The sequence below is a fragment of the Bos mutus genome, chromosome 29, assembly GCF_027580195.1.
Source record: "Bos mutus isolate GX-2022 chromosome 29, NWIPB_WYAK_1.1, whole genome shotgun sequence".
Taxonomy (NCBI): Eukaryota; Metazoa; Chordata; class Mammalia; order Artiodactyla; family Bovidae; genus Bos; species Bos mutus.
In genome coordinates, this window is record NC_091645.1 from 28,963,564 (window position 1) to 28,984,925 (window position 21,362).

The 21,362-nt window shown below is 46.2% G+C and overlaps 2 protein-coding genes across 3 annotated transcripts in view; one reads left to right on the plus strand and one right to left on the minus strand.

The window, feature by feature from the left end:
• Window positions 1–14,571, plus strand: part of FAM118B (family with sequence similarity 118 member B) — a 48,558-nt gene extending 33,987 nt beyond the window's left edge. The window contains exons 4-8 of one of the 2 annotated variants that reach the window (XM_005892271.2): window positions 3,802–4,029; window positions 6,695–6,823; window positions 8,298–8,583; window positions 13,638–13,697; window positions 14,077–14,571. In XM_005892271.2, the coding sequence (XP_005892333.1) occupies window positions 3,802–4,029; window positions 6,695–6,823; window positions 8,298–8,583; window positions 13,638–13,697; window positions 14,077–14,090 (717 nt within the window). In that variant the 3' untranslated portion in view covers window positions 14,091–14,571. The remainder of the gene's footprint in view (window positions 1–3,801; window positions 4,030–6,694; window positions 6,824–8,297; window positions 8,584–13,637; window positions 13,698–14,076) is intronic. The other variant, XM_070365281.1, reaches the window with a different exon arrangement.
• A 262-nt stretch (window positions 14,572–14,833) lies between these two features.
• Window positions 14,834–21,218, minus strand: SRPRA (SRP receptor subunit alpha). The gene is made up of 14 exons (XM_005892272.2): window positions 21,002–21,218; window positions 20,288–20,371; window positions 19,829–19,992; window positions 19,273–19,436; window positions 18,860–19,019; window positions 18,575–18,728; window positions 18,258–18,349; window positions 18,038–18,156; window positions 17,831–17,917; window positions 17,355–17,527; window positions 17,044–17,257; window positions 16,241–16,404; window positions 16,058–16,156; window positions 14,834–15,921 (listed from the first exon to the last, which is right to left on the minus strand). The coding sequence occupies exons 1-14, from the start codon at window positions 21,116–21,118 to the stop codon at window positions 15,793–15,795; spliced, it is 1,920 nt and encodes a 639-aa protein (XP_005892334.1). The 5' UTR covers window positions 21,119–21,218; the 3' UTR covers window positions 14,834–15,792.
• Window positions 21,219–21,362: the final 144 nt, after the last annotated feature.

Consider the following 21,362-nt stretch of genomic DNA (forward strand, 5'->3'; position numbering starts at 1 on the left):
CAGGGATCAAACCTAAATCTCCTGCCTTCCAGGTGGATTCTTTACCAGTTGAGCCGCAAGGGAAGCACATTGCTTTTGTACCATCAGTGCAAATATCAGCATAATTTTAAAAGGCAAGTATTGCTTTCATATTGTTATGAAAATAATTTTGACTTTGCAGACCTCTTAAGGAATCTTAGGGATCCACGGTATCCATGGGCTGCATCTTGAAAACCAATCCAATAGGAGATATGTAAGAAACACACACACACGCATTTGGGGAAATATGAACACTGAGTACTTGCTACTAAGGAATTGGTATTGCATTTTTTAAGTTGTGATAGTGGTATTGCAGACGTTTTTATATGTCAGCAGGAGTCTTTATCTTTTAGGAAACTGTTGAAGTATCTGGATGATATGATGCTCAGAAAAATTTCAGTGAAGGGGGCTAGGGCTGTGGTGAGGGGAGTTTAGGTTGAGCAGGATTGGCCATTGGTGATGATTGTTGAAATCGGATGATGGTTACGGGGGAGGTGTATTATACATTCTCTCTCTTTTTTTTTTTTTTTTAACTTTTGTGTGTCTTTGAAAATGTCCTTTTTTGGATTTTGGAGTTTTGTTTGTTTTTTTAAGAATCTTAACAAACAATAGTAATATGACACGGCAAAAAGGCTCATCCACTGAGCCAGTTTCTTACAGTAGGGAAATGACATTGCAAAGACCTTGGATTTCAGGAGCAGAAAGACTGTCATTTAAAGGCACCGGGACCCTGGGCACATCGTTTAACGTCTCAGAATCTATTTTTGCTCCTGTAAAACTGGAATGATGTTACTTACCCCACTTGAAAAATAAATGAGAGCATTTTCTGTATGTGAAGTGTCTGGTACATAGTATAAGGCACGGTAACTGTTAATAACCTTTTTGTGTTGTTTTTTTACTATGTCTGGGATCGGAAGGACGAGAGTTGCAGGGTGGGAGGAAATGAAGCAACCTTGGACGCGGTCCACTGTTTCAAATGAGTGAGAAAATGTCCATAAATGTGTGTGGGAGCTCAGCATCTCCTTTTGACCATGGAACCTCCTTATTTGTTTTCATTCCTTTGTCTTTACTTAGAGAGGCCACTGTTGGGAAATTGAGTTCTAGGGTCACCTGTTTGAAGAGAGAAGCAATTCACTCCAAGTCTGAGGGAATTGATGCTGCTCCAGTAGCTGATTTCCTTCCTCTCTGTGTTGAGATGCAAAATATAATAACCAAAAGAAGTAGGACCCAAAGATAGTCAGCTAAAATACGTGACTCATGAATTTTCTTTCCAGGCTTTAACCTTTTGCATTTCTTTTCTGAGAAGCAAGGAAGTATAAGCCCATGCTTACCTGATTGTATACCCAGGTGTTTCTGTTTGTGTGTATAATGATTAAATTGGTGCTAGATTACCTTGTTTAACTGTGTGTGTGTGTGTGTGTATGCATCAGAGTACAAAATAAAGGTATAAGAGACAGCAAGGCAGTTCTTAAAGTCACTGTATTGTTTAATTTTAAACATAATTTGGTTTTCTGAATGGGTACTGTTTTCACACTTTGCAGAAATCAAAATGACGAAAAAGATGTAACAGCCATTATGGCATCTCACTCGCATCCACAGCTTTGTCCACCTCCTTTCCCCAGATTTGCCTTCTATGGGTCACCACTGTCTTGAGCATCGTTCCAGTGTTTCTTTCTGTGAAAACAAGCGAATAGGATTCTATTTATTCTTCCCTCACTGCTTCCACCCGCATGTCAGCAGGTAGCACTCTAGACATGCTGATCTGCACTTGTTCTACCTAACAGTATATCCTGGTCTCTCCATACCAGTTGCCTGTATGTGGATACTTGGCTTGTTTCCAGTCTATTACTGTCACAGATAACAGAGCAGTGACAATGTTGCATAAGTCATTTTATTTGTTTGTAATTACATCTGTGGGATATATTCCCAGAAATGAGATTGCAAGATTGTAGGACAAATGGATTGTAATTTTGGTAGACATTAAAGGGGCATTGTATTTTTGATAACAAATTGAGAAAAGTGCATGACATTCATTAGTAGTTGCCTTGGGGCCTTCCTGGTGGTTCAGATGGTAAAGAATCTGCCTGCAATGCAAGAGATCCACGTTCGACCCCCTGGAGAAGGGAATGGCTACCCGCTCCAGTATTCTTGCCTGGAGAATTCCATGGACAGAGGAGCCTATCAGGCTACAGACCGTGGGGTCGAAGAGTCAGACATGACTGAGCGACTAATGCTTTCACTTTCCCTTATATGTAGTAAAATTCAGTAACTAGAGTTTATTTCTGATCAGGTCATTAATTCTGATTAAGTATTAGAGTCCCCAGTTGGTTGTTCATGGGCTGCTAATATGTGATGTAATAATTTATGCCATGATATAAGTGAATGAGCAAAAGTTAAAAAACGTGACACGTAAAGAGAATGAGCAAAAGTTGACAGATGTGACGCACGTCCTTAGCCACATAAATTGTGGGCTCTGCCATCCAGTTAGCCCTGGAAAGGAGGCTGAGCCGCTGACAACAGGGCCAGGGTAGCTGCAGCACAGAACAGCGACCAGCAGGACCGGATGACTCCTGGCTGCGTCAGCACCTGCAGAGGCAGGCTGCACTTCTGTGCTCTCACGTTTCTCCTGCGAAAGTAATTTACCCTTTATTTGGCAGATATAATGAAAAAATGGGTAATTTTTATAAAACACTTTGAAAAACAGGAGGTACATTTGGCAAATTGAAGTATGTTTTATGAATCTGTTTACCTGGTTCCGTGGAACCAGATCTTTATTGGAGCACAGTGCTATTAGGGCGGTATACAGGTGAAACCAGGAAGGTAAGGGGGCTGCTTTGAGGATTAATAGAAAGATTATTGCTGTCTTCTATCTAGCAGCTAGCTGCAGTTACTTGGAGTTTGAACGGGGATTAATGGGACCTTTAAGAAATGATTCTCTGCTTAGATATTGTCTAAGGGATGGTGTGGCAGGAATAAGATACGGATCAGATATTTATTATAGCACATTACATAGCTGCTTCCCTGTTTCAGATTCCTTTGGTCCCAGGGATTGCTTGGTCTTTATTAAACTAGAAAGCCAACTTCTCACTTGAGATTGATATTCTGTTTCCTCACTAGTCCTCAGAGATTTTACATGTATTCAAAACAAAGCTGGGAAAGCAGTTATTTAAATGAACCATATGTTAAGGAATAGGGAGTCTGTTCAGAACTGATTAGTGTTTGGTATTTTTACCAGTTGCAAAATGCAGGTTTTTGGAAACCTTTTATCATATAATAAGTATTCTTCCTGGAAGACTTGTAAACAAGTTGCTGGATTATACTAGGGAAAAACAGGCACGGAGAAGCTAAACCACTTGTTCTTTATCCATCAACATCTGTAAAAAGCACCTGGGATTAGAAAAAGACATGTTAGAGCACCTTGAGAGCTGTCTGGTGGTTATTCCCCGGAAAAGGAAGTTTAACAGAAAGTGTTGTCTTCTGACCTGGGGCCTGTTTAAAGGGTGGTTGGTGCTCTGTTTTCTACCTCAGCTTTTCCTGTTAATAGTCACCTCTCCTAGCCGTGCCCACCGTCTTCATTCATAAATATGCCTATTTACAGAGTGTATGCTGCTTTGCATATGATGTAATAGCCTGGGTCACTTGATACGGACTGAGTGTTGTGTTGGGACTTGGCACCTACCTTGTCCACCCTGTAAGGGAGACAAGTATTTTACCTGTGAGTGCAAAACAAATGACCTACCAAAATGCCGAGAACTAACTTCTCCCTTTTATATCCCTCCCCAGCGTACTAGTAATGTCCGATCCACATTTTTCAAGGACTGTTTATACGAAGTATTTGATGACTTGGAGTCAAAGATGGAAGATTCTGGAAAGCAGCTACTTCAGTCAGTTCTCCACCTGATGGAAAACGGAGCCCTGGTATTAACTACAAACTTTGACAATCTCCTGGAACTGTATGCGGCAGATCAGGGCAAACAGCTGGAATCCCTTGACCTTACTGATGAGAAGAAGGTAAACAGGAAAGGGTTAGCTTGTCCCTTCTTCTGGCCAGCAGATTGAATCCTCATCAGAAATAACTGTTTTCTAGTTGGGATGTTGTATAGCACTCTATTCATGGAAAGATAGAGAGGGAGACTCTTATCCCTAGTTGGATTGTTGCTTTTTCAGATTAAATCAGTGTACAGTAAAAAGCACAGATCTTAAAAGTGTTCAGTTCTGTGAATTTGGACAGTTTCACCCAATTTTAAAGCAGGATGATAGGAAGCCAGTTGAACTGTAAGATCTAAATTGTTAACATTTGATAATATCAGGTGGGTGTGGTATTGATTTAGTTTCTCTGTTAGGACAGATTCTTCATAGCATCTGTTAGAAATGTACAAAAACTACTTTCTGATGTCTGACAATCAAGTTTCCGGCCAAGTGACAGCTGGATGAGGTTAATATTTAAAGGACACCTCAGCAGACATTAAATGTAGCCCATACTATGCCTAAGTCATCTCTCATAGTAATGAAATTAGAGATGTCCACCGCTCTCATCCAACGAGAGAAGGCTTGTATTATGGCGGTCGCCAGGGCTTGCAGTTGGAAATCTAGCGCCAATAGGAGAGTCTATAGGTGACACCATTAAATTGAGTGATGAAATGCACTGAAGCCATGAAAGGGAGAATGTTTCCATTGCCATAAAAAGATGTCAGAGATTTAATGATCAAAGGGGAGAGAGAAAAAAAAGGGATTATAGATCTTCACTGGGTCTCATTTGTCCTGCCCTGCAGTTTTTGTAATTTTACTTGTATACTTTGTTTTCCTGGGAACCTGCCTTTGTGTTCCACTTAGAGCCCATCTAAGTAGAGTTGGGACAAACCAATGATTTCCCCCACGGGCACTCATTGTCATAGCACTGCCCTGGCCAGAGCAGGGGCTGTGATACCAGTCTTGTGGTTTTGCTGGCCTTGAAGTCAGGTTGTAAAAGGAAATCCAATTTAGAGAAATGGTGCTGTGAAGACTGGTTTTGTCTGGCTGGAGTGTTTTCCTCCTGCTGCCCCCATGCTTTGTACGGCCTGCTCCTTCTTCACCTGTAAGACCCCACTTGTGAATCACTTCCTCCGAGAGGTCTTCTCTGACCACCCTAATTTAAAAGGGACCCACCCTTATTTTTGGATTCAGTTTTTCAATGGAGTACGTGTCGTAACTTTCCATTTTCATCTTGGGTTGTTGTCTGCCCTAGAGGAAAGCACCTCTATTTGAACAGGGACCATGTCAGCCCTTCTTACTCTGATGCCTAAGAAAGTACTTGGCACATACTAGTAGGTGGTCAGTAAATATTTTGTGAATAAATAAACGATTGAATTAAATTTAAAATGAATGGCAGGAAACAACTTCCATCCTGTTTCTGATGTAATCTCTGAAGATCATGACCAGCATCAGACGCATAAGGGTCTTTCTTAAGTTAAGGATTTCCTGGACTTCCCTGGCGGTCCAGTGGTTAAGAACCCATGCTTTCATCACAGAGAGCGCAGATTCAATCCCTGGTAAGGGGATTAAGATCCCACATGCTGCGAGGTGCAGCCGAAAAATAAAGTTAAGGATATCTAGCAGACTTGAAATTTTCCTTCTCATTTTCATCCCGGAGTCTCAAGATTTGCTTTTGTAGTTAGTCCACATTAGGGGCAGTATTGAAGTTAAAGGGTTAAAGCCACTGACTGGTAGTCAGAATAGAGCCAAGTAATACTTACGATTCTAAATCTCTGTGCCTCTTTTTTCCCTAATCATACCTTATTTCTCTAGAGTGTTATAAAAACAAATTTATACTGTCTCAAGTCCTTGGGAAAATGGAAACCACGGGACCCGGTTGGTCCTTACCATTGGTGGCTAAGTGGTCATTCTTCCTTGGTGGCCTCTTAGGTAGCTCACAGGTGACTGAAGTGATTCTTCTACTACTTATCAATTGCTGCACAAGAAATCACCCTGAAAACTTGGTGGTTTAAAACAACACTTTATTTGCCCATGATAATGTGAAGTTGCCACCTGAGCTGGGCTAATGGGCTCCGCTGGGCTATTCTGCTGGTTTTGCAGGCTGCCCACATGACTGTGGTCCTCTGGTGGCCAGACTGGGTGGTGTGAGATAACCTTGCTTGTGTGTCTGTTGTGCGGGCTGTTGGCTGGGCCGTCAGACTTCTTCACATGGTAGCTGGGTTCCAAAAGCAGCAAAAGAGAAAGAAGGCACATTGTGCCAACGTTTTCCAAGTTTCTTCTCCTGTTTGCTTATGCCCCGTTTTCTAAAGCCAGCCATATGGCCAAGCCTGGAGTAAATGTGAAAGGGGACTAGACCAGGGAGTCACTACAAGGCTTGACGTCTTGGGGATCCATACTGAAAGGGCCATCTGTGGCTGTCTTGTGTATCACCAGTGGAAAGAGCCCATGTGGTTTTTGCAGATGATGACATATTCTGATTTTTGATTGTTTCTTTGCAAGAGAAATTACCAGACTTGCCATCATTCCTAACAGTCATGCCTGCAGTACAAAGGCCACATCGAGTGGCCACATTCTTGCCCTGTGATATTATGAAGCTGGAGAGTGTGTCAGAAGCCTGGTCCTCAAAAGACTGTCTTGCCCACTGGGACCTTGAAGCAGGTGCTCAGTCCTGCCCACCTGGCTAAGCTATGTTTATGTTGTGCAGGTCCTTGAGTGGGCTCAGGAGAAGCGGAAGCTGAGTGTCCTACACATCCATGGGGTCTACACCAACCCGAGTGGCATTGTCCTTCACCCAGCTGGTTATCAGAATGTGCTCAGGAATACTGAAGTTATGGTAAGTGGTGCTGACCTAGCTGCTCTTGGGAAAGCCTGTCTGGGAACCTTCTGAACACACCACTGAGCTTCCAGGGTTAACAGTTTCTTTTCATCACTTAAAATTGGAAGGCCAAGCATTCTTTTCTGTGCTTCTTAGCTTGTGAACGTGTGTGCCATCTTGGGAAATGTCAGACATCTCTTCAGGTGTCAGGCCCTGTGGTTTTACTTTGTTCTTGATTGACAGCCAGCAGTTGGCACTGTTACTGGCATCATCTTCACATACAAAGAAGATATATTTGTATTCATTATTTGGTATACATGGTATTATCTTCCCAGGTGACACAGTGGTAAAGAATCTGCCTGCCAGTGCAAGGAACACAGGAGACACGGGTTCAATCCCTGGGCCGGGAACCTCCCCTGGAGAAGGAAATGGCAACCCACTCCAGTATTCTCGCCTGGGAAATCCCATGGACAGAGGAGCCCGTCTGGGTTCACAAAGAGTCGGGCACAACTGAGCAACTGAGCACTCACAGACACACATACATGGAATTAGTAACCCTCTCTATGCCAAGACTAATTTGTGCAGTTTTTCACTGACCAATTACTACTAGAGCATACATTCTGAAGAGTTTTTATATAAATGATGGTGGCTTTGTATTGAATCATCATACATATTCACTTATTGATCACTGGAGAAAAATTGTTTTTAATTTGCATAGGGTAATAAAATGGAGGCTTCATGAAAAAAGACCAAGAAAATGTGATTTTTTTTTAAAGCACAAGGGGACTTTTTTTCACCCGGTCTTTCCCTGACATCTGTTACAGCTTTATCTGTAACTGACACTGAGTGATCCCTTAAGCAAAATCATTTCTAATACTTAATACATACGTAGTGTGTGATATATATGTACATACATGTGTGTATAAATGTATACCCACAGGGACTTCCCTGGCAGTTCAGTGGTTAAGACTTTGCCATCCAATGCAGGGGCTCAGGTTCGATCCCTGGTCAAGGATCTAAGATCCCACATGCCTTGTGGCCAAAAAACCAAAACATAAAACAAAACAAAGTTGTAACAAATTCAATAAAAGACTTTAAAAATGGTCCATATCAAAACAATCTTTAGAAAATGTCTTAAAAGTATATACACATGTGCATTAATGTTCTAAGGGCCAGGTTTTCTTTGAGCACTCTGGTGATGGGATTCTCTGGTTATTCATGGCTCAGTTTGTAAAGCAGAAAAAGCAGATATGGTCAAAAAATGGAAAGAGTAAAATGAATACAGACCCTGCGGGAGAATGCCAGGTAAAGATACAGTTTGAGAACAGTCATCAAGTTACAGCAGCAGACAGTGAGAAGATCGTGCTCCTTCATGGGCGTATCTGTCCTCTGACTCTTCACCCTGGTTCACTGCTCATCACAGTCTGCTCGATGCAGCAGTTGCAGACCTGTCTTCACAGTGTGACTCACATGTTGTTTCTCTCCCTACCAGAGAGAGATTCAGAAACTCTATGAAAACAAGTCATTCCTCTTCCTGGGCTGTGGCTGGACTGTGGATGACACCACTTTCCAAGCCCTTTTTCTGGAGGCCGTCAAGCATAAATCTGACTTAGAACATTTCATGCTAGTTCGGAGAGGAGATGTGGATGAATTCAAGAAGCTTCGAGAAAACATGCTGGACAAAGGGATTAAGGTCATCTCCTATGGAAATGACTATGCTGACCTTCCAGAATATTTCAAACGACTGACATGTGAGATCTCCACGAGGGGAAGGTCAGGTAAGTTGCGTTTGAGACTAAGAGGGGTCGGAGGGCAGCTGTTCTTCAGCCTGTTATGTGTTTGTGGTGGGTCAGGTCATCACCAAGATGCAGAATATAATCCTAACCAGATTATGAAGGGAGATCATGGTTAGTTTTCAGGTTAGACTAATCGGTGAAATGCAATTGAAATTTAGATTTCAGGGACTTCCCTGGTAGTCCAGTGGTTAAGAATGTACCTTCCAGTGCAGGGAATGTGGGTTCGATGCCTGGTTAGAGAACTAACATCCCACATGCCGAGGGGCAGCTAAGCCTGGAGCCCGTGCACTGCAACAAAGACCCAGGGCAGTTCAGTTCAGTTGTTCAGTCATATCTGACTCTGCGGCCCCATGGACTGCAGCACACCAGGCCTCCCTGTCCATCACCAACTCCCGGAGTTTACCCAAACCCATGTCCATTGAGTTGGTCATGCCATCCAGCCATCCCATCCTCTGTCGTCCCCTTCTCCTCCTGCCCTCAATCTTTCCCAGCATCAGGGTCTTTTCAAATGAGTCAGCTCTTCGCATCAGGTGGCCAAAGTATTGGAGTTTCAGCTTCAACATAAGTCCTTCCAATGAACACCCAGGGCCGATCTCCTTCAGAATGGACTGGTTGGATCTCCTTGCAGTCTAAGGGACTCTCAAGCGTCTTCTCCAACACCACAGTTCAAAAGCATCAATTCTTATAGTCCAACTCTCACATCCATATATGACCACTGGAAAAACCATAGGCTTGACTAGATGGACCTTTTTTGGCAAAGTAATGTCTCTGCTTTTTAATATGCTGTCTAGGTTGGTCATAACTTTCTTTCCAAGGAGTAAGTGTCTGTTAATTTCATGGCTGCATTCACCATCTGCAGTGATTTTGGAGCCCAAAAAAATTAAGTCAGACACTGTTTCTACTGTTTCCCCATCTATTTCCCATGAAGTGATGGGACCAGATGCCATGATCTTCGTTTTCTGAATGTTGAGCTTTAAGCCAACTTTTTCACTCTCCTCTTTCACTTTGATCAAGAGGCTCTTTAGTTCCTCTTCACTTTCTGCCATAAGGGTGGTGCCATCTGCATATCTGAGGTTATTGATATTTCTCCCCCCGAAAAATAATAAATTTTAAAAAAGAAAGAATTTAGATTTGAAAAATAGGGAAGAATGGTAACTCCCTTTTGGCTAAGGCTGTGAGGAAAAAAATATATTTGTGCAATTTTGGTGGGAAGGTAAAGTTATTACAACTTTTCTGAAGGGTAAATTTGGAATATGTTCAGAATTTTAAAACCTTTGACCCAGAAATCCCTTTCGATAAAATCTATCTTAGAAATTTCTTCTAAAGGAGATCACTGGACACTCACACGATTATACGACACAGTTGCACAAAGATAAAGGCGTGGGGATGTAGTCAGGGTTGTGGGTAAATGGCAAAAATTGGAAGCAGCCTAAAATGTTCCAGAAAATAGGTGATTCTATAAATACACCATTTATTAATTGATTAAATATTAAATACATATGAAGCCATAAAATAAAAAATGCTTTTACTGCCCAAAATAATGTCAGAAATATAATATTCTGAGTGGAAAAAATAAAATGCAGGTTGTAAAATGCATTTTTGTATCCCAATCCCTGGCATACAAGATTGTAGATGTTTTCTATTTTTGTTTGGTGTGCATGGCTTCTCTGGTGCCATAAAGAATCCACCTGCCAATGTAGGAGATGCTGGTTCAACCCTTGGGTTGGGAAGATCCCTTGGAGGAGGAAATGGCACCCACTCCAGTGTCCTTGCCTGGGAGATCCCGTGGACAGAGGCACCTGGCGGGCTACAGTCCACGGGGTCGCAAAGAGTTGGACATGACTGAGCGACTAAACAATAGCATAGAGATATGCCTGGCATGAGGCTTAGAAAATTAACTGTGGCTGTCTCTAGGCAGTAGGAGTTAACGTGTTTAATATTTTTTCCTATGTTATGAAATATGAAAATCTATTTTTTACGATTATGCTTTGTCTTTTTAAACAGGAAAAAAAAACGCTTCAAAAATGTTATGTGGAAACTGTTGTGGTGGCGTTAAAGTCAAGTTAGGGGTACCATTCACTTGACATTTTACCTCTCAGTTCTAACTAGAAAGCCAAATGCGGATAAAAGTTTCCATTTACTAACGGCTCCAGGCAAGCTTCCTCAGCCTACCAAATGTAAAACTTTTTGGTATAGCTAAATTGGAGAATGCTTTTTTAAGACCTTAGTTTGAATAAAGCCGGGCCCCAAGGTATGCCCATTATGACTCAGCACACAGTTCCAAAGAAACCTTACTGCTGTTATGTAGAATATGTTCTTGAAAAGTTATTTGCTAATATGCATTTTCATGGTCAATCTGAATGCATCTTAGGGGCCTCTTAAAGGATGGGTAGTTTAATATAGAGAGAACTTGTCCTATGCAATGGGATTCTCATGTGATGAGAAATTCCACAAACTGTGATTATCCATGGCTCTGTTTTGATGGAACAAGATTTGTAAAAGGCATCACCATAACTAAACATTTTGAAAACTAAGTCTACCCTTTTTATAGAAGAGTTTTAAAAGCCCTTAAAAAAGGAAATTTTCCAATTTATCTTTTCTGTGAAAGCAGTTTGCTAATCTTTCTTGGTGATGTTTTCTGTTGTCATGCAATATTCCAGATGCTTCTACTGTTTGCCCATAGGTGGGACTCTCAGTAGGCTTTTCCACTGGGCAAGGAGTACTCACTTTGTTCTTTTCATCTGTGTTCTTGAGGTCTTCTAGCCAGGGAAGATGCTAATGTGGAAGAGAACAAAATCCCGCCAGACAGCTCTTCCTACACTAAGTCTTTTATTGACAAAAGTCATCAGAAGTATTGCGAAGCTGCACAGACTGTCCTTAGCTGCATGGGCTTCCTAGCAGAGCAACTCCCCATGAAGTTACCACTCATTGCTGCTGCTGCTGCTGCTGCTAAGTTGCTTCAGTCGTGTCCGACTCTGTGCAACCCTATAGACTGCAGCCCATCAGGCTCCCCCATCCCTGGGATTCTCCGGGCAAGAATACTGGAGTGGGTTGCCATTTCCTTCTCCAATGCATGAAAGTGAAAAGTGAAAGTGAAGTCGCTCAGTCGTGTCCGACAGCCTACCAGGCTCCTCCGTCCATGGGATTTTCCAGGCAAGAGTACTGGAGTGGGGTGCCATTGCCTTCTCTGTACCACTCATTAGGGTATTGTGAATTGTTAAACATCAAGGATTTTCCGTGTGGCCAGGGGCTTTAATTAGAATGGTCAGCTGAAGTTTGTGATCTGAAATCTAGCAGAGCAGTTTTAGGTTAAAGCACTTCAAGTCAAATTTACCTTCCATCCACAGTTATGTTTTGAGTCTATAGATAAATACCAGTGAGAGGTCAGAGGTCTTTCACCGCTGCTGTTTTATAACCCTGAGCTCTTGCTCTGTACCGGGCATTGTGCTGTGTCCAAACTTTTGCGAAGTGAAAATTACTTAGGTTGGAAGATTCTGTAGGCTGCAGATACATTTATTTCAGGAAAATCAAGTAATGGGGAAAATAAGGTAATTCTTTTATAATTCACTACTATCACAAGAGCAGTCACTTTGGTGTATTTCAGTTAAGTTTTCCTTGTGCATTTCCTCATGGTTGTAAACAAAATCTATATACAGTCCTGGTACTTTTTAAATTCAGTGATACATACCATACATTTCCGCACATGGCTGCAGTCTTCATAGCCAGTATGACTGTTATAATCCACTGTGTCATAGTTACCTAATTATTTCCCTGTTTTAGGCAGTATCTAGTTTTTTCTATTGTAAGCACTGTTGCAGTGAACGTATCTTCATCCCTGGAGTTTTTCCTTTTGCCAGTAATTTCCATAGGCTGTATTCTCAGTATAATTACCAGGTCAAAGGTAACATTTTAGTGGCTGATAAATATTGCTCTGTTTTCCAGGAGGGGAATCCCAGTTTGTATGTTCGAGCGCTGTCTCTTGCTTATTTTTACTCCAGCTGTCCATGTTTCTGTCTGCTATTCTTTTCTCCTGTGTATTCAGTTTTAAACTTCTTCCCACGCATTATTTATTCCATTGCTGTCCAACAGAATTTTCTGTGCTGACTGAAGTATTCTATCATCTCTGTCCAGTACTGTAACCACAAGCCACACATGGCCATTGAGTTTTGAAGTGTAGTTAAGTGTGACTGGGGAACAGACTTTTTTCTTTTTTGGCCGCCCCATGCCGCTTGTGGAATCTCAGTTCCCCAGCCAGAGATCGAACCCACCCCCCCGCAGTGGAAGTGCGGAGTCCTAACCACTGGACCTCCAGGGGAGTCCCTGAGGAACACAGTTTTTAATTTAGAACTAAATAGCACATGTGGCCAATGGCACTGTATCAGACAGCAAGGCTCTAAGCCCATTCTGGGGGTGTTAGCTCAGCTCCTAGTCACTCTTCTGCTTGACTGAATTTTCCCCCTTGCATGCTGCTTCCTGTCCCCGGCTGGAGTAGTTTTATTTACCTAAACTTGGGCTTCTGGACTAGTTAGGGACACACTTGTTTTTTCACAAGGAGTGTTAGCGCACTCAGGGACCTCAGTGTTTCCCTATCATCTAGTACAACAGTGTGAAGACTAACCTGGTTTATGCCCCTGCCTCGGAGAAGGAAATGGCACCCCACTCCAATACTCTTGCCTGAAAAATCCCATGGATGGAGGAGCCTGGTAGGCTGCAGTCCATGGGGTCGCTAAGAGTCGGACGCGACTGAGCGACTTCACTTTCATTTTTCACTTTCACGCATTGGAGAAGGAAATGGCAACCCACTCCAGTGTTCTTGCCTGGAGAATCCCAGGGACGGGGGAGCCTGGTGGACTGCTGTCTTTGGGGTCGCACAGAGTCTGACACGACTGAAGCGACTTAGCAGCAGCAGCAACTGTGCATTAGTGATAATTTCATCCTTAGTCAGACCATGTGCTTTCACCTCCCTTTAGTTGGCTGCTTTGCTAAGTTTTAGCTGTTCGGTCATATTATCTGATACTGATGTGTGTTCTGTTTAGCAGGGATCGTGAGAGAAGGCCAGCTGAATGGCTCGTCTACAGCACACAGTGAAATAAGAGGTATACTGTTTCCTGTTCAACCATTTGTCAGCAGAAAACGTTTTCCCAGCACTCAGTTAAGACCTTGGAGAATGACTTAGCTCTCCCACCTGTAGAGTCTGGATTTTCCTACCAAGTCCATTCACAGGTTTCCTAGTATTTGGTGTCTTGTCCTTTCTAGGATTAAGCTTGACTTCAGTTTCTGGAGAAGGAAATGGCAACCCACTCCAGTACCTTTGCCCGGAAAATCCTATGGACGGAGGAGCCCGGTAGGCTACAGTCCATGGGGTCACAGAGTTGGATACAACTGAGCGATTTCACTTTCCTTTCAGTTTCTGCAGCTTTAGATGGATAAACCTGACATGTGAAACTTCACTTACCATCTTTTTTCTCTCTGCAGACCATAGTACCTGAGAGCGCTAGAGAACGGCCACCATTAGATCAAGTTGTCAGGGCCTACCGTGGAGTGTTTAACAAGTGAACTTACAAGAACCCGAAGCAGCTCCTAGGAAGTACCAATACCCAGAGGCTGAAAGCTGGGGGTTAGCAGAGATGTCCAACTTAATCCTTCATGCCGGCTCATTCCTCTGCAGCCTGTTCCAGTTCAATACCCAAGTGACAAGGGGCCCAAATGGAGCCCCCACCCCACCCCAGGCTGAGTCCACACAGCAGGTCAACAGGACATTTCCACCGACTGTGGCTGCACAGAGGACTTGGGCTCTCGACGCCACGGGTTCGCCGTGGCCCTTGCGGCAGTTTTGTACTCTATACTTGGTTTTTCAATTAAGCTTAATGGCTTTTTTAAAATATGACTTGAAGCTCTAGTTTTCTAGACCTTTTACAGTGTACAGTATTTTACATAATTGAGCTGTAATATTAAAAGCTTCTTCATTTACTTCCCAGGGCCCCAGCTCTACTTTGAGTCACTTTAGAAAACTCCTGACCTGCAAAGGTACAGGCCGAATTTAAATTTTAAAAGTTCTATTCTTGTACCCTGTGGGGAAGGTGATCTCATTCTGGGGACAAGCGCTGATTTTCACCTGATTCCTCAACATTATCAGTTCCCGTTTCCCTTCCTGCCATGTACCCTAGAAACTCTAGTTAGTGTGCTGTAGTTTAGTTTTGAATCCTCTGTAAAATGACTCCAAGACCTAAAAGGCAATTTACTTATGAAATGTATTTTCTCATATAAATTATGTATTCCTCTGGGCAGACAGCCTTCACCTTATTGCACTAACAGCACATCTGTAACACCAAGCTGCAGGACAAGCCTTAACAAGGTCTGCATTCTTCAGCGTGGCGCTCGTCTACCAGGCACTGTAGAGGAGGAGGAGGAGCCAGGATCCGCTGGGGAGCAGAAGGGGGAGGGGGCAACATGTACCCCTCCTGACAGTTGGTTTTCTCCCGGGAAGGGGAACATGCGGTTACGTGTGGATTCTGGAAGTGGGAGGAGGTCTTGGAGGCTGAGAAGCCCAATGCAACACTGCAGCGCGGCTCCTTTTACTTCTGTGGGAGGCGGGGACCCCTCTCACTCATCTGTAACACATCACTCTGGCCTCGCTGAGGCTTTGGGGAAAAGGGGAAGGGATCATTGAATTAGCAGCAATTAAGAAGAGGCCATACACTGCCACAGTGTAGGGGTGTTATCCTGGCCCTGCGGACCTGAATGCTGTGTATCCTACGGAGAGGGGCCATCGAGACCCAGAGCAGGCTCTCAAGCCTCTTCTCTAATGGAGCGGGGGACGATGCTCGGATGTCCCCATGACCACACTAACTAGCAGAGCTCTGGTGTTGGATCTACTAACCATTGGTCAAAGCTGTAATGAGACCGAGTCTGTAGGCAGAGTGAGGGATGCTGGATTAGGAAGAGGGAAGAGCACGGGGGTGGGGCGGGGAAGGGTAGTGGGCAGTGACTAACATGATTAGGCCCTCCTTGCAGGTGGAGGCTGGGCTGAACAGAGAGTGGGGTTACGAGGGGCTGCAGGCCCCGGAGCCCCCCTCACTCTGCCTTTGAACTACACTGAAGACAAGCTGCTCACATACTCTAAAGCACATTCTTGATACAGGGATAGGGACTTTGGGGGAAGCGGTGATTTGGTATCAGGCGAGAGCCACATTAAGCCTTCATGAGGGCAGCCACCACAGCCTTGGCGTTTAGACTGCGTAGGTCACAGTAGGTCTGGCCAGTGCCCACAAAGACGATGGGTTTGCTTGTGATGTAGGTCATAGAAATCGCAGCTCCCACCTGAAGCAGAGACAGGATACCCAGTCATTTCTGGACCCTGCCTTTGCACTCCCTCAGCGACGGGAGGCTCCGCTCCCCTGTGAAGGACAGCCACTCCCCTCCTGGTCCCATACTGCCCTGTCTCGCCCATGTTTACCTTGTCATCAATGGTATCAAATTTGGTAAGGACAATGCCATCAATGAGCCGAGGTGTCTGGGCCATAGAATGGTCAGCCAAGGCTCTGTTGAACTTGACCTGAAAGGAGAAACATGATATAAATATAACATACCTAACTGGCCAGAGCTGAGGTTGGGAAGAGAACCAGGCCCGAGCCCTCACCAGCTGGTCCACGGCCTCGTTGCCTACTAAGGCCTCCCCCACAAACAGCACCAGGTCAGGTGTGTTGACAGTGATGAGCTTGGCCAGGGCAGTCATCAGGGGAGCGTTGTCTTGCATGCGGCCAGCTGTGTCCACCAGCACCACATCAAAGCCTTGGTTACGTGCTAGAAAGAAAAAAGTGGTCAACTCAAAACTCCTGGACTGTTACACTCATTTCCAGCTTCTTAACAGGTCCTAAACTGGCCCTATTAGAAGTCTGCCTGTTTATTTCCTTAGGTTTGAATCAAGTTAGAAGGTGATGTAAGAAACAATTTCCACACGCTGTCATGAAGCATATTTAGGGAAAGGAGAGCAGGTGGGTGTGTGTGTACACTCAGTGTGCCTGACTCTCTGCAACTCTGTGGACTGTAGCCCGCCAGGCTCCTCTGTCCATGAATTTCCCAGGCAAGAATACTGGAGTGGGTTCCATTTCCTCCTGCAGGGGATCTTCCCGACCCAGGGCTGGAACCTGTATCTATTTTGTCTCCTGCATTGGCAGGCAGATTCTTTACCACTGAGCCACACCCGGGAAGCCCGAGCAGGAGGATAAAGGTGACCAAATATTGAGGTAACAAAACGAATACATGAGGTTTGCCTGCAACTACACGTTACCCCAAAGTGGAGCATGGCATGGCACATCACTAATTCTGAGCTGCTACTGAGCAGAAAGTTGGTGGTAGGGTAACCCTGGTCCTCTGCAAGTTCCAAGAGAACCCCCGGAGCAAAGGGGCCCGCACAAGCTCCACACTTGCTGTGCACCGTACCAAAGGCAATGGCCTCCATGGCAATGCCAGCAGCATCCTTGCCGTAGCCCTTCTCGAACAACTGCACCATGGTCCGGCCGCCGTGCTTCTCGGGGGGGTGCAGGGCGCTCAGACGCCGGGTGTGCGTCCGCAGCTGTTCCACAGCCCCGGCACGAAATGTGTCGCAGGCAGCGATGAGGACACTGAAGCCGTTCTCTAACAGCCAGAAGGAGATCTGCAAAAGAGGCAGAACTGTCAGCCAGCCCCACAGTGGCAGAGACGGAAAAAGCAGCAGAAACAATGTCAGACTCAGGCTGGGGAACAGCACCCACCTTGGCAAGGTTGGTAGACTTCCCCACGCCGTTCACACCACAGAAAGTGACCACGTACGGGCGCTGATGACGCTGGGCATCCATGATGTCCCGGAGCATGTCTACGCGGCGCTGCGGCTGTAGAATCTGCACCAAGGACTCCTGCAGAGCTTGCTTGACCGTGGAAGTCACCGCTGGGGGTGGGGCAGGGAGGTATACCCATGAAGCCCAAGCCAGGTGCTCCGAACACCTGGCATCTTGCTGAGCTAAAGGGAACTAGGATCCTGCCCAGGAATACACACCATATCTGACAGCCCTAAGCACCTGACAAGTAATTGATTCAAATCTTCTTAAGTTAGATGTCATGAACACCTGAAGTCTAAGTGAAACAACAGAGATTTAGAGATTACAGTTTGTCAAAAGTCACGCATCTAATAAGAATGGTGGTGACTTCATAACCTCCACCCAAGCACTTCTAGGTCTGGGGAGATACTTACTGCTGAACGTCCCCATCACCTTCCCTTCCAACTTGTTGGCCACGGATTCACAGAGCTGGACTGCAATGTCTGCTGCCACATTCTTAGCTAAGGAGGGGGACAAGCGTGGGGTGAATGCCCTGGCAGGAGTGAACGACCCCCATGGTACAGCCCTTCTACCCCACTATCCTTAGCCCAAAAACACGAGTCTGCCCTGTCCTGACTCACCAATGAGATGATCACGCATCTTGTCCAGCACAGATTCCATGTCTTCACGAGTCAAGCTCTTGGAACCCACAAGGCCCTTGAGCATCCCAAACATGCCACCCAGAGTCCCCTTGGTAGCACTGCAGGCACAGAAAACCACAGATGCACAGAAAGCCAGCAGGCAGCCAGCAAATCCTGTGCCTTTGGAGCCATACCCGCCACCCGCCACCAAATCCCGTACCTAGGTTTGGTGGAGTTCTGAGCAGCTCCTTCATCATCTGAGCTGCTGCAGTCCAGATCCTGAAGCTGCCTCCCAGGCCCAGTCCCTCGAATCTGGAGGGTGTGGGGAGAGGAAGAAGGGATCAGGAAACCATGAGCTGGTGGGGAGGGAAGCCTGGAGTGACCCTGTCCCACACTGCTCTGCCCCTTTGACTCCAGAAGCTCCAAATGTAACCCACCCTCTGGCTCCAAGGAATCAAGGGGACTGCCCTCCTCATCTCTCCTTCCCCCTGCTGCTTATTACCATTAACCCTCACTCTGGCCCCTGCTACCTCTTACCAAGTTGATGTCCTCAGGCGGGGCCGCTTCGGGGGCTCCGTTGGTGGTGGGAGTGCTGTAGTCCAGAACTTCCTTGTTAGCAGAGCCTCCCAGTGCCCACACCCGGGGTGCCTTTTTGCCTTTCTCCTTGGGAGCATCTGACTTACTGGACTTGCTGTGAAGGGTTACAGTAGAGAGGATTATGGTGGAGCAGCAGGAGAGGCAGCATCCACCTCAGAGACAAGGACTCCCTCACCCCTAACGTGTCTGGATAGCAAAAGCTGAGGGCAAAGCTGGGCTGCTCACCTGGACTTCTCCATACCCCTCCCATGCTTCTGAATGAACTCTTCCCGCTTCCTGCGGATCTGCTCCTCTTTGGAAAGTTCCTCCCCGTTCTCAGGTCCTACTGGGAGACCTGACTTTTCTGCAGGGGCTGCTTTGCTAGTAGCCAGAGGGCCATCAGAACCTGTCAAGGAGAAAACTCACTGAAAAAAAAAAGACCGAATTCCAACAAAATAGACAAATGGGGAAAACCCTCCCAGATCATTCAGAGAAAACTGTGAAGAAACACCTGGGGGATCACCGACATTGGGGACAATAATGAGGGTGGTGGGCACCTGAGCCAGGGAGGCAAACGACGACAGAGGGAAGGACAGGGAGCCGCTTCAGTGCCACCTGAACAACGTCTCATGCCCCTGGATGTCCAAGTTCAAACTCACCTTCCTTCTTGGCCCCCTTGTTTTTTTTGTTATTCTTGGCTTTTTCCTTAGGCTTTTCACCCCGTGTCTCAATCATGGATCTCACAGGTTTCTTCGCCTTCTCAGAATCTTCAAATTTCTTCATGGTAGTGGGAGCACGGATCTTACTGCTCTCCTCTGCTTCACTAAAGAGAAAAGTTCATACTAAGTCGCTTCAGTCGTGTCTGACTCTGCGATTCTATGGACAGAGGAGCCTGGTGGGCCAGGATTGGATTCTCCAGTCAAGAATTCTAGAGTGGGTTGACACTTCCTTCTCCAGGGGATTTTCCCAAGCCAGGGATCAAACCTGGGTTTCCCACATTGCAGGTATTCTTTACCATCTGAGCCACCAGGGAAGCCCAAAGAGAAAAGGTTGACAGTCTAAATCCAGGGGAAGGGCCCTCACACCAAGCAGGCAATCAGAACTGGGAAGCCAACTCAGGAGCCCCTTTCAACCCACAGTGTACTACGCCCTCTTGGGAAGGAAGGGAACTCATCAAGTCTCAGAAATTGATTTTGCAGAGGGGAGGCCTCTCACCGAAGGAGCCGCAGAAAGTCATTCTGGAAATCGAAAGTGCCATTCAATAGACTTAAGGCACTCTGCTGTTGGATCTCAGTGCGGTACTTGTCTCGAAACAGCCGGTGAACGTCGTCTATCAACTTGTCCACATACGTCAGTGTTAGGATCTTCTGAAAACCTACCTGTTCAGGGAAAGGAACAGAGCCAGCAGATCTGCTTACATGCCGGCCCAGAACAGAGGGAAGCCAACTTGACCCAGGCCTCCAGGGACTGGCTCAGCCCCTGGCCGGTTTCCCTGACCTGAGGAGCAGCCAAGCCCTCTGACTGGGCCCAAGAGCGGCTTCCCTTTTCCCCTCCACCCTCCTTGTTTTCTCAGTTACTTCATCGTAGACACTGGGTGCAATTAATCAGGATTTTCTGAATCATCAGGACTGCCTGTCAGTGTAATCGTTACCCCTCTAAAATACCCTCACTTACCACAAACACCAACTCAAACTGGTTGTCCAGTTTATACTTGAGAGTGAGTGCCTCATGGGTGAAGGAGTTGTTACCTCCTCTCTCCTGGAAAAAGAGTGTATCTCAGAATTCAGACTGTCCCCTCAAACACCTGGAGCTGGGCCCCTCCAGGACTACCTTCGGGAAGGAACCAGACATTCCCCTAAACTCAAACCTGTCCTCCAGGGCCAAAAGATTCAGGGCACTGCTCTCCAGCATTACACCTGGGAGAAAAGTGTAGACACCCAGCTGGGGGGGGTGGGGGAAGGAGGGGAAAGGTGGGAGGCACCGACATGTGCCAGCGAGAAGAGTCCTCATGTAAACAATCAGGTTTACCGGCAGCCGGACACTATCTACACTTCTTAAAAGACGTTCTTTCATCCTTTATCTCATCCAGCCTTTGCGACAACAGAAAAGCAAGCCGCTGGCAGTGAAACTGGGGAACGAAGGGAGGTCTCAATGGACTACCGAATCCTGCCAGAGTCCCAGAAAGCGGAGGGGGGAGGGGACATCACAAAGTTGAGGGATGGTCTGATAGGAGCGGGAGAAAGAAGCGGAGTTCTGGCTACAAGCGAGTAGCCAGTTTGAGGTGGGCAGACAGGGTGAGAGGGAGGCCCGGGATCAGTCAAAGGGGACTAGGGGTCGGGTCAGGGGGGAGGGGGACGAGCCCGGAGTTCTGATCCCGCGGGGCGGTACCTGCAGCAGCACGGAACGAATTAACGCGTTAACAGGCCCGGTGCATGAGTCGCTCACGCCCTGAAAGCACCAGAGAACGAGCCCGCCTTTGGAAAAAATGGTGAAGAAGTCGAGCATGGCGGCAGCGGGAAAGGAGCCGGGGCCGGCGCCGGGAACTCAGGCCTCGATCGCCGCTGCTTCCTGCTGCGCCAAGCGCGGGACACGTCACACCAGCGGCCCCGGAAACCGGCGCAGCCGCACTTCCGCTCAGCGCCGCCCGGATCCCTCCGCGGCTCCGCCCACAGGCGCGCAGGACTGACGTAGACGCCCAGCTGGCCAATGGAGGGTGGGGGCGGGCCTCGGCGGGCCTCTCAGCATGTCC